Genomic DNA, 14,779 nt, shown 5'->3' on the forward strand with positions numbered 1-14,779 from the left:
TATTTCAAATCTGTTGGACAGCTCTGAAGGTGAAAGAACAGCAGTGATTCTGAGACAAGCTTATTTGCCTGATTTTACCTGTAGAAGCTGGCTTTGAGCACTGTATTAGCAGTGGGCTCCGAATAGCATACGGAGTGCAATTAATGCACTGTTTGTTTAATGAATGAATTTATTTATTTATTTATTTATGTATTTATTAAAGGATCATTTATTGCTTCGTGGGAATAATGAAGTGCATTGGACAGTAATGCATTTAGTAGTAATTTTAGAGAGTAATACATTTTTCAGCCTGTGGAGTTCACATTCCTGTCAGCCTTTACAAATGTGACTTTGCAGTAGTCTTTTAGATTTCTCATCACAAAATGCATTTGAATACAGGCTTAGTGGATATTTTTATTCTGTAAAGTTGTGTGAAATGAAATGTTACAAGACTGTTGGGACATTGGCATCTTGGGAGAATAGAATGTAGCAAGGAGAGTGGATATCGTATCTATAGTTTAAATTTTACTTAGATGTTTGTTTGTAGTTATGGATATTTTGCTGGACTGGGATGCTTTCTTCTTTCACTCTTCAGGTCGTGAACAAGATTTTTGCATGATGTGCACAATGGAGACTCACATTAACCAGGCCCTGCGTTGCACTGTTGATGCCATCAAGCCTACGCATGTTATCAGTAATCTCAGTCGTAAGTGGCTTCAGATGTGTTTCTTTTCGATAGCTTGTAATCTTCAAATACTTATTTGATGTGTATAAGTGGTTTTAACACTAGAAAGAAGAGAGATTTTAGAAATACAAGAATGATTTCATTTTTAAATGAGGTGAATACTATCATCTTCTTCTTTAGGAATAGGACAACATTTCCGTTTTGGCAGTCAAGAAGACGCACACGAGTTCTTGCGCTATACTGTTGATGCTATGCAGGAAGCGTGCTTGAATGGAAGCACTGAGTAAGCATAAACAAGTTCACTTTCATACATTCTCTAGCACCTTCTAGTCCTTTATTTACTATCAAAAATGATCTCTAGCACCTTTTAGTGCCTTATTTACTATCAGCAACGAAAGTCTACATCATCCTTAGTTTTCATAAAACTCTTTGAAGAGTTAACTCTGCGCCTTAAATCTTCTGAGGTCTGATTATAATTTATTTCCAGATTGGACAGATCTTCTCAAGCTACCACCATCATTCATCAAATATTTGGAGGATTTCTAAGATCGAGAGGTACTTTAAAAAATATTCCTGTCCTTAGAACTGATCTGTGTCTTTTGTCGGTAGTAAAGCAGTCTGTAGTTTGTCTAAAGTAGTATCTGGCAACAACTTGAATTTGGACAGTTAGTCTCCTTCACATAAGGTTAAGCATTTATATTTTGCTTCCAGTGAAGTGCTTGAATTGCAAAGCAGTTTCGGATACGTATGAGGCATTTCTTGATATCACTTTGGATATAAAGGTAAGATGTTTTCTAAATATAATTCATGATGTTTAAGTACATGCCTAACTTTCTAAATTAAACTTGTTTACCTTAAAAAACCAAACCACATATAATGTTAAAACGTAAGAGCTTGGTGGTGCTAAGGAAGTGGATTGGACTTTGTCCTTCTGTGGAACCCATGTAAATAGTCTCCACATTTGCATTGGGTTTAAGGGGAAAGAATTCTCTTTCTGCAAAAATTATAATGCTGTCATACTTCTCTGTTGTTCTACCCCAATGTACATCTAATTGTTAGACTGATGAATTTGTCCCCAGTATTGATGACAAAGCACACTATAGGTGCTGTCTAGGCTACTGGAAAAGTATTTGTTCCGAAGTCAAATGACTTCCAGGTGAGGTCAATGCTGAGCATGCTCTTTCTGCCTCCTTCTTCACAGTGCTCATAGTAGATCGCTGGAGTATGTTAGTAAGATTCTCTTACAAACTACTAGTACGTCTCTGGAATTTTGAATTTACGGTGACTTTACGCTCTTCTTTCTCGCTCCTCTAGGCGGTTTCATCTGTTACCAGAGCTCTGGAACTCTTTGTGAAACCTGAAGAGCTGGGTGGAGAGAATTGCTATAAATGTAGCGAGTAAGATTTTGACGAATTAGGTCTTAATCCTAGATGTCAGTTTTATATGTTGCATGACTCTGTTGGACTACGTCTAAACTTTGGATCTACTTACGAGTTTTGTGGAAGTTTATAAAACACTTGGATTTTTGTTTCTTTGGAGGGGGGAAGTCTTGTTCAGAGGCATTCCCTATGGGTTTGCAATTCTCTGGCTCGTATTTTGCCATCAGAATTCAAAAAGAGATACTTTTGTTCTTTCTATTTATTAGCTCTCGACAGTACTTTTCTTGATGTAAACTGCCCAGTTTCCGTTGTTCTCTGGGCTAGTGGCTAATTTTCACTGCTTACACTGTAGGTCCTACCTTGGAGCGGGCAATGTATCAAACTGAACTATTGTGTTTCAAAGGATGGCAGACAGTTTCAGTGTCTTTCCAGACAAGCTCAGTACATGAAGACTTCCTACTGTTAAATGTCTCCCTCCTGTAGAATGACCATGTGCTTCTGTTGTATTATTGATGTTGATAGACGACCTATGTTGGAGATTATTTGCAATTTCTAGTCCTGGGGACCAAGGCTCTCTCGTTCCACTTTCATTATTTGTATTTCCCTTGAAAGCTGAAAGAATGTATCCAGGATTGGAGTTCAAATAGCCACTTTTGTAGACCAAGAAATGGTACCTTGCCATCCAACCTGGTAATACCCTTTCGTGAGAGATTCCTGTTCCTGCTATGCCCGGGGTTTTGGGAGAATTTACCTTCTTCACTGTATTAACAAACCTGACACGCAGTGCATGGGTTTATGAAAAGAAAAAAGACCAACCTATTATGCAAGTAAATGTCATTCAAATAGCATAGGCATGCGTGAGACATTAAAACGAGTTTGTTTTGGGGGCGAAAAAAGAAGATGCCTTCAAACACTTATCTCTGCTTGTTTTTAAGGTGTAATAAGATGGTTCCTGCATCCAAGAGATTTACCATACACCGTTCTTCCAAGGTTCTCACAATATCACTGAAAAGATTTGCAGATTTCACAGGTGGAAAGATCAACAAGGTATATTTACCACTGTAATGCAACTATATCATTGTGTAATGGGACATCCCCCAAAGCTGAAAGTTGTTTATATTTTCAGACAGTAATTGTAGACTAACGACTATGGCTTATTCTTTCTCTTAATATCAATAAAGTTCCCGCTTGACAAGAAGCATATGCTTTCCTCTGAGAAGGCTGATTCATCAGGAAACAGTTCTCTGCAACTTCTAGTCTTAAACATTGTTTATGGGAAGACTTATTTGTAGTGAATCAAGAAATATCTTCTAGAAATATATTCTAGAAATAAATTCTAGTCTGTGTTTTTTGGAAGTGTTTTTCTCTGGCTAGTCCACGAAGTACTCTGGGATAATTTTCTATCTTCTTGGTCTCTCTTTAGGTGGTGAAATATCCGGAGTATTTGGACCTGAGAGCCTACATGTCACAGTCAATGGGAGAACCACTGCTCTATGCCTTATACGCGGTGCTGGTACATCACGGTGTCAGCTGTCACTCAGGACACTATATATGCTATGTAAAGGTAGAAGTCAACAGCATTTCTAACAGGGTAAAGGTTGTGCTGGCAAACCAGTGAAAGCGTGACTAGCAGCTACTGTTTCTAGGGAAAAAGATTTCATTATATTTTTATTTGACACGTGTGTATTTTGTTCCTATCCGTGATTTCATTTGGAACACGTGCAATTCACCTAAAGAAATGGTTGTCTTTATTTGCAGGCTGGTAATGGACTTTGGTATCAGATGAATGATGCTAAAGTAGTCCGTACTGACATTAAGAGAGTTCTTGGTCAGCAAGCTTACATACTTTTTTATATCAGGTAATAACAAATCTTAACATGTGTTCAGAAGAGATTTACTTTCCTGTTATTGATATTTTTCTGTTTTGCAAGTGTTTTTCTTGCTATCCCAGGGAAAGATTATTATTTGTCTAATTCAGTTCTGTCTAACCTGAAATTCTCTGTGTCATTTATTATCTTTTGTTGCTTGGCCTGAAACTGCAGCACTTGTGTAAATTGCTATCTATGTGTTACCTGTAGCTGGCTAATTTAGAGAAGGAGAAAAATGAAGGTCATCTGTCGTGTAAGAATGAATTATTGTTCTGAAAGTGATAGTCTTAGTAGGAAGACTGTTCTCTCCTTTTCAGTTTGTAGTCTTGGCGAAGCCTTCTGTAGAGAAGGCTTCCATATCGTATGAACTGTTCCTCTAAAATTATAGGATGGGATTTAATCCAAGAGTAGGCTGAAAGAAAAACTAAACTCCGATCACTGCTCTTTTCTGAAGGCGCTATGATTTGACACTTGGAGAACGTGCGTTTTACTTGCCAGCACCATCTTATCCCTGTTCATTCCCTCCTGGTCAGCAGGGGGCTAATAGTAAGCAGGCTGGATTTATGGGACCACGACTTCTTCCTCATATGATTAAGGTAATTCAGGGAAGTGGGAGGGCAGGTAACGGCACCAAACTGCTAGTGGGTTTGGGGTTTGGTGTGGGGTTTTTTGTTTGGTTTTCAGCATCTTAGTTTTGTTTTCCTTCCCATGCTGCAGCTTTCTTCACAGCCTTCATGCTACAGCCAGAGTCATTCAAACAGTGGTTACTGCTAAATTGTGCAGCCATGCGACTCCATTACTTTATACCTCCAAGACAGCTTTCTAAAGCACAGAGAGCTACGCTCTTTGACAATTTAAGCAGAGTGTACTAATCCTCGAATCATTTAAAAGAGGACTTGTTTTTCCTATCGTCGTCACTTTAGCTAAGACAGGGAAAACTAATTGTCTTATTCCTGAGCACCAGAACAATTACTTCAGGCTTTTCAGGGTATGTTTAAAGGGGAAAATAAATATATTTGGGAATAGCAGCAGGTAATGTTAAGTTGTTTGGCTGGTTTTCAAAGATGATGTTAATTTGATTCCAATCGGCTGTAAACCAAAAGCAGGAATTGAATACGCTTATTGGACTTGCATTTATCTTTAAAGGGCAGTGTGTTTTTCTTTGTAGGTGTTAAGACCATTTGTAGAAATACTCAGTAGGAGAGTTTTGTGTTTCAAAATGTTAAATGCAGTGTTTGCGTTAATCCATCTTGCCATTTCTTCTTTTTAAATACAGAATTCAAGCCGTTTAAATGGAAATGGATCCATAAAAGAGGACGCAAAGACCACTGGTGTCACCCTAAAAAGGCCATCTTCAGCACCACCGATGGCCTGTGTTCAAAACCAGACAATTACCAGGCCTTCAATTACTGATCCGTCAAGAAAACAGAAGATCACCACCAGTATTCACAATAAATTGCCTGCTCGTCGGACTGTGTCACAGCCTGACTGTCTTAGCAGTGCTGCGGAGGACGAAGATCTCTACCAGGCTGTTCCTTCATCCACAATTACAAATTCGGTAATGCAAATGAAGCAAATGCAAACAAGCAAAAAAGTTTCTGATGAGATTTTTGTGGAGCCAACAGTGAATGAAAATCCTAAACTCAGCTCTGATAACACAGTCCCTTACGGTGCAGAATCTTCAGGAAAATCTGAGGAGGAGTCAAAGGGCTTATTTAAAAGGAATTGCAATGCAATGTCCTCTAATGGAATTTTGGTTGGAAAGGTAGTCCGTACATTGCAGCATTCCGGTTCTTCCTGTCAGAATGCTGACGAAGGAAGATCCCAGCATGAGCTGCCAAAAACCGATTCACTAAATGGTGCTATTAGGTTAGTTAATGAATCGAAAGAAAACGGACTGAAACTTGATGATTCCACTTGCCGAGTTGAACCTGTTAAACCTTCTGAGATGTTCTTTTCTAAAACAAATGGATTGCTTGAAACATAGATTTGCTCCATCGAGAATTTCTCACCTATGATGTATTCGGGAGTGTTTATTGTGTTCCTAATTCAGGTGAAATACTGAGAAAACACAGCACAAATGTGATTGTAAGACTTTGTGGTATTATCCCATTAGAATTTGCAGACCTGAGCTTACATTAGAACTTGTCAACTTAAGCTCAGCTGAGATAAAAATTCCTAAGTTTCATAAAGTAGATTTTGGGAGGTGAGTTGGGGTTATCTTTGAAGTGTAGATATTGCATACAACTCAAAACGGTCTTGCTTACCATTTAATGGAGAAATTCTGACAAGACTAGTCCTCAGTACTACTACAAATAGTATTTTTTTGTCTGCTGACTTGTGCGTTTTGATTGCAGATGCCTGGAGCTATGCCTTCAGTCAATCGAGAAATCATCACGGAGTCCCTCACAGCCAGCCAGCTGAACAGCTTGTCAGAGGAAACGAGGTAAAATGAGCACAGTCTGATTAAGACAAGACCTTATGGAAGTTCGTTACGGTTTTATCTGTCTACTAATAGTATTTAATGGAAGGATTTAAATTAGTACAATTCCATGCTGTATGTCCAGCGTTACGAACAGAACTAATGATCAGCACTGAGCATATCACTCTGATGCAGGTTGGTGCCTCAAGGAGAACTTGTGTTCCTTCATAGAATGTTTTTCCATTTTTCTCCACTGTCTGGAGAAACACTGGCTGTTCCCCGCTCGCCCCTATGCCTTTTTTCTCAGAGCAGCAGGTGGAAGGAGACGGATGCATTTGCTTTTTTAGTGCAATGGCTTCAGAAGCAAGAGGGGAGAAAGCACTTTCTCAGGGAGCTGGAGAAGGTGTCCTAATCACAGGAGAGGTTTCTAAATGGCATATCTCTGCGAGTGTTCCTGTAGTCTGGAGGTTTTTGTTTGTTTGTTTGCCTTTGGAAGGTTTTACTGTTAATCTTCACGTCCTTCAGCAGAAGTGAGAAATGTGATTTTATTTTGTGCAGTGTCGCGGACCCTCCGAAATCTACTGGGAAGGATGAATACCTCGCACAGTACCAATGTGATGACGGTGGAGACAAGGAGAAACCAAGAAGATCAAAAGAACGTGACCTCATTTCAAAAGAAAACGTTTTGTACGGCAAAGAGACTTCTGAGCCTGGTGAGAAATTGCGGCAAACTTCCTCTTTCGAGTGTGACACTGAATGTAGCTCTAAAAAGCTTTCCTCCTCAGCTATTGCAGAGAGATGCCAAGGTAGAAAGGACAAGACTAAAAACACTGAGAAAGAGCATTACCAAAGCAAGAGGGAACATGCTCCTAGTGAAGAGAAGGAGAGTCAAAAAGCAGGTCCTTCCAGCAAGAGGAGGTGTTCTCAGAGCGTGGAAGTTGTTCATCAAAAGCGTCACAAGCAGGAGCACTGGGAGGGAAGCAGGTGCAGATCTTTCCCTGGTGAAAGAAACAGCCCTGAGAATGGCAGAAGAGCAGTCAAATATTCAAAGTACAGATCTGGCAGCGGAGGAAGATCAGAACAAGGTAGCAATAGATATTACCGATCCAAAGGGGAAAGAAGTTGGAGCAGAGAAAGATACTATCGAGATGAAGCACGGAGGTGGGAAAGTTGTAGCTATTACAATGATTACTATTCACCTCATGCGACAGGAGACAGTAGAGAGAGAAAGTTCTCTCACGGCGATGCAGCCTTTGACAAATGGACTGCAACTTACTACGGCAGGTCACATAAGCATTATCATTACAAAAGTGGATGGCCTCACGGTTCCCTCTTGAGAGATGAAGATGGACGTCGCTTTAGCACACCCCGAGCAGACTTGCATCGTTGCTCGGTATCTCAGCAACATTCTGGAAGACATTCTCGTGAAAGACATGCGCTTCCACCTGTGTCAGCTCATTTGGAGAACTGTCGCCAGAAAAATGAAACAGAAGGAAACAGAAAAAGAAAATCTACCCGTGCAGAAGGTAGTGAAAGTGAAATAGAAAGGAAAGACAGAAAGATAGAAAAGGAGCTTTTAGGTGGTGAAAAAAATGCAAAAATATCACAAGTTCTAGAAGAAAAAGAAGTCTAAGGATAAACATGGAGAGAAGGATTCCAAGTAAGCAAGGATTCCAGCATACTCCGCATTTTTTATCCTAATTCTTTTCTGGGTGCTTCTCATGTATTCCTTCTTTTTTTTTTTTTCTCCTTTTTTTTTTCTTCTCTTTTTTTCTTCTTTTTTTTTTTTTTTTTTTTTTTTTTTTTTTTTTTTCTGGTAGTTTCTAAGTTACTTAGATAGCATCAGCTGGCTGGGGATCATGTTGTTAGGTTGATCAGTGAAGATAGGAAAGCTATTGCTGAATTGTTTCAGAGCACTAGCTTTGGACCACATAGTTGGAAACACATCCGTACACCATTCTGGATTAGGTTAAAAGTTTTTTTCTGCTTGCATGTATTCCAGAGCTAGCCATTGTTAATGATCTGTGTACAAACCAGGACCTATGGTCCTCCAATCTGAGGGCTTAAGTTTGCTACATCTAAAGTAAGTTGCGTGTGCACAAAGCACCACAAAATAGCTGACATGCTGCAAATCATCACCTGTGGTAAAATAAATAAAGTTTCATATAGGCAACAAGTGCCACATCTTTTTTTCTCTTTTAAACTTGCATGTTTCTTTCAGACTTCACGATTTGTGTTTCTGTGTGCTCCACTTTGACAATGCCAATCCCAAGCGTAAAACAAGAAGAAAAAGGAGAAGAAAAAGAAGAAAAAAGAGAAACAGCAGGAAAGTGAAAGGCTCCTTGGAACACTTAGATCCTCGTTTCCAGAAGATAACGCGGGAGAAGAAGGAAGAATCCCATCCTCCAGATGGCTCTTCATGTGAGCAATGCAGAAGTGAGAGCAGTAAACAACCTTACAAGGAAGGGAAGCCTTCCAGTGCAGGCGAAAGCAAGAAATACACCTCCGTCTCATCCAACGAGTGTATTAAAGGTAAGCGGCCGCAGTGTGTTTGAGGAATTCCTTTTCTATTAATGTAGAGATTATTTCCAACAGTCTTGAAGTGCTTGGTGACTTAACAGTCTGCTGGATATTAAAAAAAAAAAGCTGATGGACTTTTTCTTTCCGTTTTTAAATGACCACTAGGAAAGAATGCCTGAAATAAAGAGGTGAAAGGCAAATAGTTTTCATTTGGTGTGATGATTAAGTGGCAAACAAGAGGAAGAGTTGCAAGATCCCTTCTTAAATTCAGTCCAGCCAAGTAGGAAAAGTAAACGTGGACAGCTGTATCTTGGCAAAGAAGATAGTAGGGAGCAAGGAGGTTTAGCAGTCAAGATGGAAGGTGATGCCATGAGGCTTACAGGCTAGTAATGTTCTAGTGAAACCCAGCCTTCCTAAAGAAGCCTGCCTGAATAATTCCTGTGAATAACAGACTCTGTTCAGCTATTTCCTAACATAGAAACGGTGCTGACTGCTTCTTCAGAGTAACATAAGTTAGTGATGCTACTGAAATAGTTGTGGTTCAGACGTAGATCTGATTTCTCCTAAGCACGCTGAATTCACAGCTGTTGATCCTCCAGCGGAGGCTTTGCAATTGAACACCTGGAGAATAGGTAAATTTCCCGCTGTTGTTCTCCTCTCCTCTTGTTTTGTTTTGTTTTGTTTTCCTAGTAGAATAGGCTTAAGACTCTGAAGAAACAGGCTGCTTTTTTTCATTTCCAACACTGGCTGTTCCTCCTGAGCCCCGCCTTCTATTTTTGCAGTCACAGGATACGTGAATGTAAATTCTTGGGAGAGAGGTAGAAAACTCTGTTTCAACTGGTGTTTTTTTCGGCTATGTGGGGAGACCAAATAGGGTGGTTTTGAATCTTCTGGCTCTTATTCAGAGCAGCAGCATGTGGAGGGAGACAGATGCGTGTGCTTTTTTAGTGCAATGGCTTCAGAAGCAAGAGGGGAAAAACACTTTCTCTGGGAGCTGGAGAAGGTGTCCTTATCGCAGGAGAGGTTTCTAAATGGCATATCTTTGCGAGTGTTCCTGTAGTCTGGAGGTTTTTGTTTGTTTGTTTGCCTTTGGAAGGTTTTACTGTTAATCTTCACGTCCTTCAGCAGAAGTGAGAAATGTGATTTTATTTTGTGCAGTGTCACGGACCCTCCGAAATCTACTGGGAAGGATGAATACCTCGCAAAGTACCAATGTGATGACGGTGGAGACAAGGAGAAACCAAGAAGATCAAAAGAACGTGACCTCATTTCAAAAGAAAATGTTTTGTACGGCAAAGAGTCTTCTGAGCCTGGTGAGAAATTGCGGCAAACTTCCTCTCTCAAGTGTGACACTGAATGTAGCTCTAAAAAGCTTTCCTCCTCAGCTATTGCAGAGAGATGCCAAGGTAGAAAGGACAAGACTAAAAACACTGAGAAAGAGCATTACCAAAGCAAGAGGGAACATCACGGAACATTTTCCGTGATTTTCTTCCTGAGCAGAAGTGTGCAGTACTCCTTTTCCATTAATGTAGAGATTATTTGAAACAGTCTTGAAGTGCTTGATGACTTACCAGTCTGCAGATGCATTATCAAACCAAAAAAAAAAACCCGACTTTGTAGACTATTTTTTTCCCACTTTTGAATGACTACTAGGAAGAAGGTTGTTCCGGCATCAAGAAAGTCATGTGGAATGTAACAAAATTTACTGAACCAGTAAATAAAAACTATATTTTTCTATTAGTTCCATTGTTTCAACTCTTCTGACGCTTATGGATGGCACAGATAACAGAGGGGAGATCGTGGTAATCGGAGCTACCAACAGACTGGATTCTATAGATCCTGCTTTACGAAGACCAGGACGCTTTGGCAGAGAGTTCCTCTTCAACTTGCCAAATAAAGAGGTGAGAACTTAAATTCAACGTTAGTTCTACCATGGCAAAGTCCAACTTTATAGGAAAAAAAAATAATTGACAACTTGAACAAAAGAGTGATATGTGGAGACACTGCGTTGTTCCATGGAGGGCAAATCTGGTACTGGATATATATGGTCAGGATGATACCACCAAGTAGTTAGTTCTATAATCAAACCTTTCATTCCCAAAGTTGTACCTGTTTGCTTAATTATTTAGTCCACTTGGGCGTTTTCATCATGAAGTTGTGTTTTTGGTCTCAGTCCTTCACTTCTGAATGAATAGGGGACGTGTTTGCATTTGATTGTGCCCCGGATCGGTGGTAGTAGTTTGAGTCATAATTATTTTCTTCTTTATAGTAATTGTAGCAATTTGAAGCATTGTGCCAGAAGTGCTTTCTGTGCATTTACTGACTGAAAAGCAAATGTGATGAAGTAATGAGACTGTCACAATGAAAGCTTGCTAAGTTTTAGAGAAGATTTTTGGACAACAAAGAAATGTTTCTGGATAAATTTTTCATTACAGTATTTTCCTCTGGGTCATTAGGTCCCGTAGTTTGGAAACTTGTTATTGAAGCTATAAATGCCTTTTCTTTCATTGTAGGTTCCTAGAAAAAGTTCAGTATAACAAATAAGAAATATTCAATTTCCTGGTTGAAAATGCAGAGTGTATATTAAATAACTGTAAAATACTTGAAAGTTGAGCAAATAAGAAAAGCGTATTAATAGATGAGGGGTTTTGAGGAAGGACTGGGTTTTTTTTGTTTGTTTGTTTGTTTGCTTTTTGGTTTGTTTGTTTCTTGTTGGTATTTTTAAGGAAAACTTGGGGCAAGCTAAAACGCAATGATTTTGCTTCCAGGCTAGAAAAGAAATTTTCAAGATTCATACTCGTGACTGGACCCCTAAGCCACCGGACATGTTGCTTGATGAACTAGCTGAGAAATGCATTGGTAAGACTGAAACCAAAATGGATTCTTGCTTGTGAGCAAGTTGTAAAGAACCTTAGCTTGTACCAGGCAGTACCCAAGCTCTTGTGCCTTGCTGCACAACTAGTCAACGAGGCAGCTGGCACGCCTTCATAGCAATCAGAGTTAGATGCTTTCATCTATTTACTCTTTGTTGTCGTTCTTTTTGTTGTCTGAGAACGTTAAATGGTTCTGGGGCATCTTCCTCAAGAGTATAGTTTTTGATGAGGAGTCTGCTTCAGCTGCATAAGCGCAGGATATCAGGCAGTGAGCAACATGAAACTTCCCTGCAGAGCGGTAGCACTTTGAATTCCCTGTTAACCTGTTTGGTTTTGGCATTACAAATTGTTTAAATGTTGCATGTTGTAAACCTGGGCCTTGACTGATGTAACGTTTGATTTTTGTTTGTTAGGATACTGTGGTGCAGATATCAAATCTTTATGTACTGAAGCTGCGCTGTGCTCTCTACGTCGATGCTATCCTCAGATTTATGCAAGTAGGGAGAAGTTGCTACTAGACGTTAATTCTATTAAAATAAAAGCAAAGGACTTTTTCATGGCTCTGAAGAAGGTTGTTCCGGCATCAAACAGGATCGTGGCTTCACCCGGACAAGCACTATCACCCATTTTCAAGCCACTTTTTAAAAGATCAGGAGCGAATATTTTACAAGTTGTGCAGAAGATCTTCCCGCATGCACAGCTCGCACTAAAGGAGGACCGACAGCAAGGTATAACCACAGCATCCACTTCTTTATAATTCTGCTAAAGCAAAAACTTGTGGTTTGTGCAATCAACTTAAACCTTTCAGACATAATGATGGTAGAATTTTATTATTTGCATGTGCATGTCTTTCTTTTGGGCATGTCTGGAAGATAACGCATAGGTTTTATTCTGGATTCGAAACTGAAATGCCAAATGGAAGCCCTGAATGACTCAATACACAGTAAAGGACGATGCGTTCTCTACTGAAGCATCCTGCTTCTGACGGCAGCTAAGATAATTAGCATTTGTAGAGGTTGACTTGAGGTTTGAAGTATAAGGCACCTATTTTTCTTTAAAAAATCAAAACTCAGATATTTGGAGGGGAAGCATTTCTAGGTCAATGTTTCTAATTCCTTTCTGAAGAATGTCGGGACCAGGATACAAGTATAACTGGTCTAAGCTAAATATTGTTTTAGCTATCATCGTTTTTAACCAGTCTCCTAATTTAAATGTTTGTAGATCGTACTATACATGTGCATGTGAGATCAATTAGCACTGATATTTACTAGATGAATGGAATTCTGTGGCCATCACATCCTTAATCCCCGTGCTTTCATTGTGGGAACCTCCTCCAGAAAGAAATGGTCTTTTTTTTTTTTTTTTTTTTTAGCTATTTAGCAACTGCGGAAATTGTTTGTAATCTCCTTTATTCTAAGGGGGAGAAAAAAATCACCAAGAGTAGCGTACCTTATACGTACACATCAGTGGGACTTAGTACAGCTTTGTAGGGCCTTGTGCCATCTCCTTAGATCTGTGGTGGGATGAACTCTAGGAAATAGCTTTCAGTGTGTGCTCTCAAATGAAGAAAGGGTTTTGGCACTGATTTAGAAGCTGTATTCATGTAAGAGAACGAGACAAAGGCTATTCAGGAAAGTTAACAAACCTCTTTTGTCTTTCAGACCATTTAAATCCTATTTTACAAGATGATACGTTCGACAGTGATGACGATGCATCCTTGGTTTCTGGAGATGAATTAAAAGAGGGAATGCCTGACGGACCAGAGAAAAAAACGCCTCTGTTTCAGCAGGTAAAGAAAGATAGATCCCTGTTATGTTTAGATTCTCAGGACTGCTGAGTCTTTGTAAACAGTTCCAGCTGTTAAAAGTGCGAGGGGTGGTAGACGAAGGGGTAACATCAAGTTTGTGTGTTGAAGGGGTGCTTGGTATTCACAAGGAGAAAGGGTGAAGGGACTAAAGTGGTAATGAAGTTGCTCTGAATGACCAAATTGAAAAGCCCAGGCTTCTCTTCCTAAGCCAAAGTGATCCGTAGACTACCAGAACACGTTGACTTAATCCATGGTTCGATCCACAAGGTGCTGAGTGTAAGGAGACGCACCTGAAATGCTTCTACACAAACGCACGCAGTATGAGGAATAAAATGGATGAGCTAGAAGTCCTGGCCCAGTCCCGCAACTACGACATCATCGGCATAAGCGAAACCTGGTGGGATGAGTCCTGTGACTGGGGTGTTGCGATAGACGGTTACAGGCTCTTCAGGAGGGACAGGCAGGGTAGGCGAGGTGGTGGGGTGGCGAAGTATGTGAAGCAGGGGCTGGACTGTGTGGAACTTCAGGTCGGCGATGGCAAAGTTGAGAGCCTCTGGGTAAGGATCAAGGGACGAACGAATAAAGGGGATGTCGTTGTGGGAGTCTATTACAGACCGCCTGGCCAGGACGATAGCGCCGATAACTTATTCTTTACAGAACTAAGAGAGGCCTCGAGATTAACTCCCCTTGTCCTTATGGGGGACTTCAACTTGCCAGACGTTAACTGGGAGTGCCACACGGCTGACACGAGCAAGTCCAGGAGGTTCATGAAGCACCTAGATGATAACTTCTTGGTGCAGGTGCTAACGGAGCCAACTAGGAAAGGTGCCCTCCTAGACCTGTTGCTAGAAAACAGAGAGGGTCTGGTGGGAGATGTGGTGATTGGTGGCCGCCTCGGTCATAGCGACCATGAAGTGGTTGAGTTCAAAATTTACGGTGACAGAAGGAAAAGTGCCACCAAAACCTCATCCCTAGATATGGGGAAGGCGGACTTCAGGCTGCTCGGGGAACTAGTCAGCAAGGTCCCCTGGGAAGCTGCTCTTGAAGGCCTTGATGTCCACCAGTGCTGGTCACTCTTTAAGCGATGCCTCCTAGAAGCACAAGATCAGGCAATTCCTAAATATCGCAAGTCAGGCAGGCGGGGCAGGAGGCCGTCGTGGCTGACCAGGAACATTCTGATGGAGATTAGGCGGAAACAGAGAGTGTTTCGCTACTGGAAGGAGGGCCAGGTGACATGGAAAGAATA

At 40.5% G+C, this 14,779-nt stretch overlaps 2 protein-coding genes across 2 annotated transcripts; both read left to right on the forward strand.

Annotated features, from left to right (window-relative positions):
• Positions 1 to 358: 358 nt before the first annotated feature.
• On the forward strand, positions 359 to 6,697 carry LOC139999616 (ubiquitin carboxyl-terminal hydrolase 42-like). The gene is made up of 11 exons (XM_072028539.1): positions 359 to 685; positions 845 to 947; positions 1,152 to 1,219; positions 1,376 to 1,446; positions 1,979 to 2,061; positions 2,979 to 3,090; positions 3,467 to 3,607; positions 3,802 to 3,902; positions 4,366 to 4,507; positions 5,188 to 5,469; positions 6,269 to 6,697. The coding sequence occupies exons 1-11, from the start codon at positions 529 to 531 to the stop codon at positions 6,359 to 6,361; spliced, it is 1,353 nt and encodes a 450-aa protein (XP_071884640.1). The 5' UTR covers positions 359 to 528; the 3' UTR covers positions 6,362 to 6,697.
• Positions 6,496 to 8,859, forward strand: LOC139999623 (uncharacterized). The gene is made up of 3 exons (XM_072028636.1): positions 6,496 to 6,528; positions 6,941 to 7,993; positions 8,555 to 8,859. The coding sequence occupies exons 1-2, from the start codon at positions 6,496 to 6,498 to the stop codon at positions 7,964 to 7,966; spliced, it is 1,059 nt and encodes a 352-aa protein (XP_071884737.1). The 3' UTR covers positions 7,967 to 7,993; positions 8,555 to 8,859.
• The last annotated feature ends 5,920 nt before the right edge of the window (positions 8,860 to 14,779 follow it).

Source organism: Anas platyrhynchos, chromosome 27, assembly GCF_047663525.1.
Source record: "Anas platyrhynchos isolate ZD024472 breed Pekin duck chromosome 27, IASCAAS_PekinDuck_T2T, whole genome shotgun sequence".
In the NCBI taxonomy this organism is placed as follows: domain Eukaryota; kingdom Metazoa; phylum Chordata; class Aves; order Anseriformes; family Anatidae; genus Anas; species Anas platyrhynchos.

Coding starts and splice junctions, on each gene's coding strand:
- LOC139999616 (XM_072028539.1), top strand. CDS start 529: ATGGATATTTTGCTGGACTGGGATGCTTTCTTCTTTCACTCTTCAGGT. Junction 1,220..1,375: donor AGGATTTCTAAGATCGAGAG/GTACTTTAAAAA, acceptor TTTTGCTTCCAG/TGAAGTGCTTGAATTGCAAA. Junction 3,608..3,801: donor ACTATATATGCTATGTAAAG/GTAGAAGTCAAC, acceptor CTTTATTTGCAG/GCTGGTAATGGACTTTGGTA.
- LOC139999623 (XM_072028636.1), top strand. CDS start 6,496: ATGATCAGCACTGAGCATATCACTCTGATGCAG. Junction 6,529..6,940: donor AGCATATCACTCTGATGCAG/GTTGGTGCCTCA, acceptor TACCTCGCACAG/TACCAATGTGATGACGGTGG.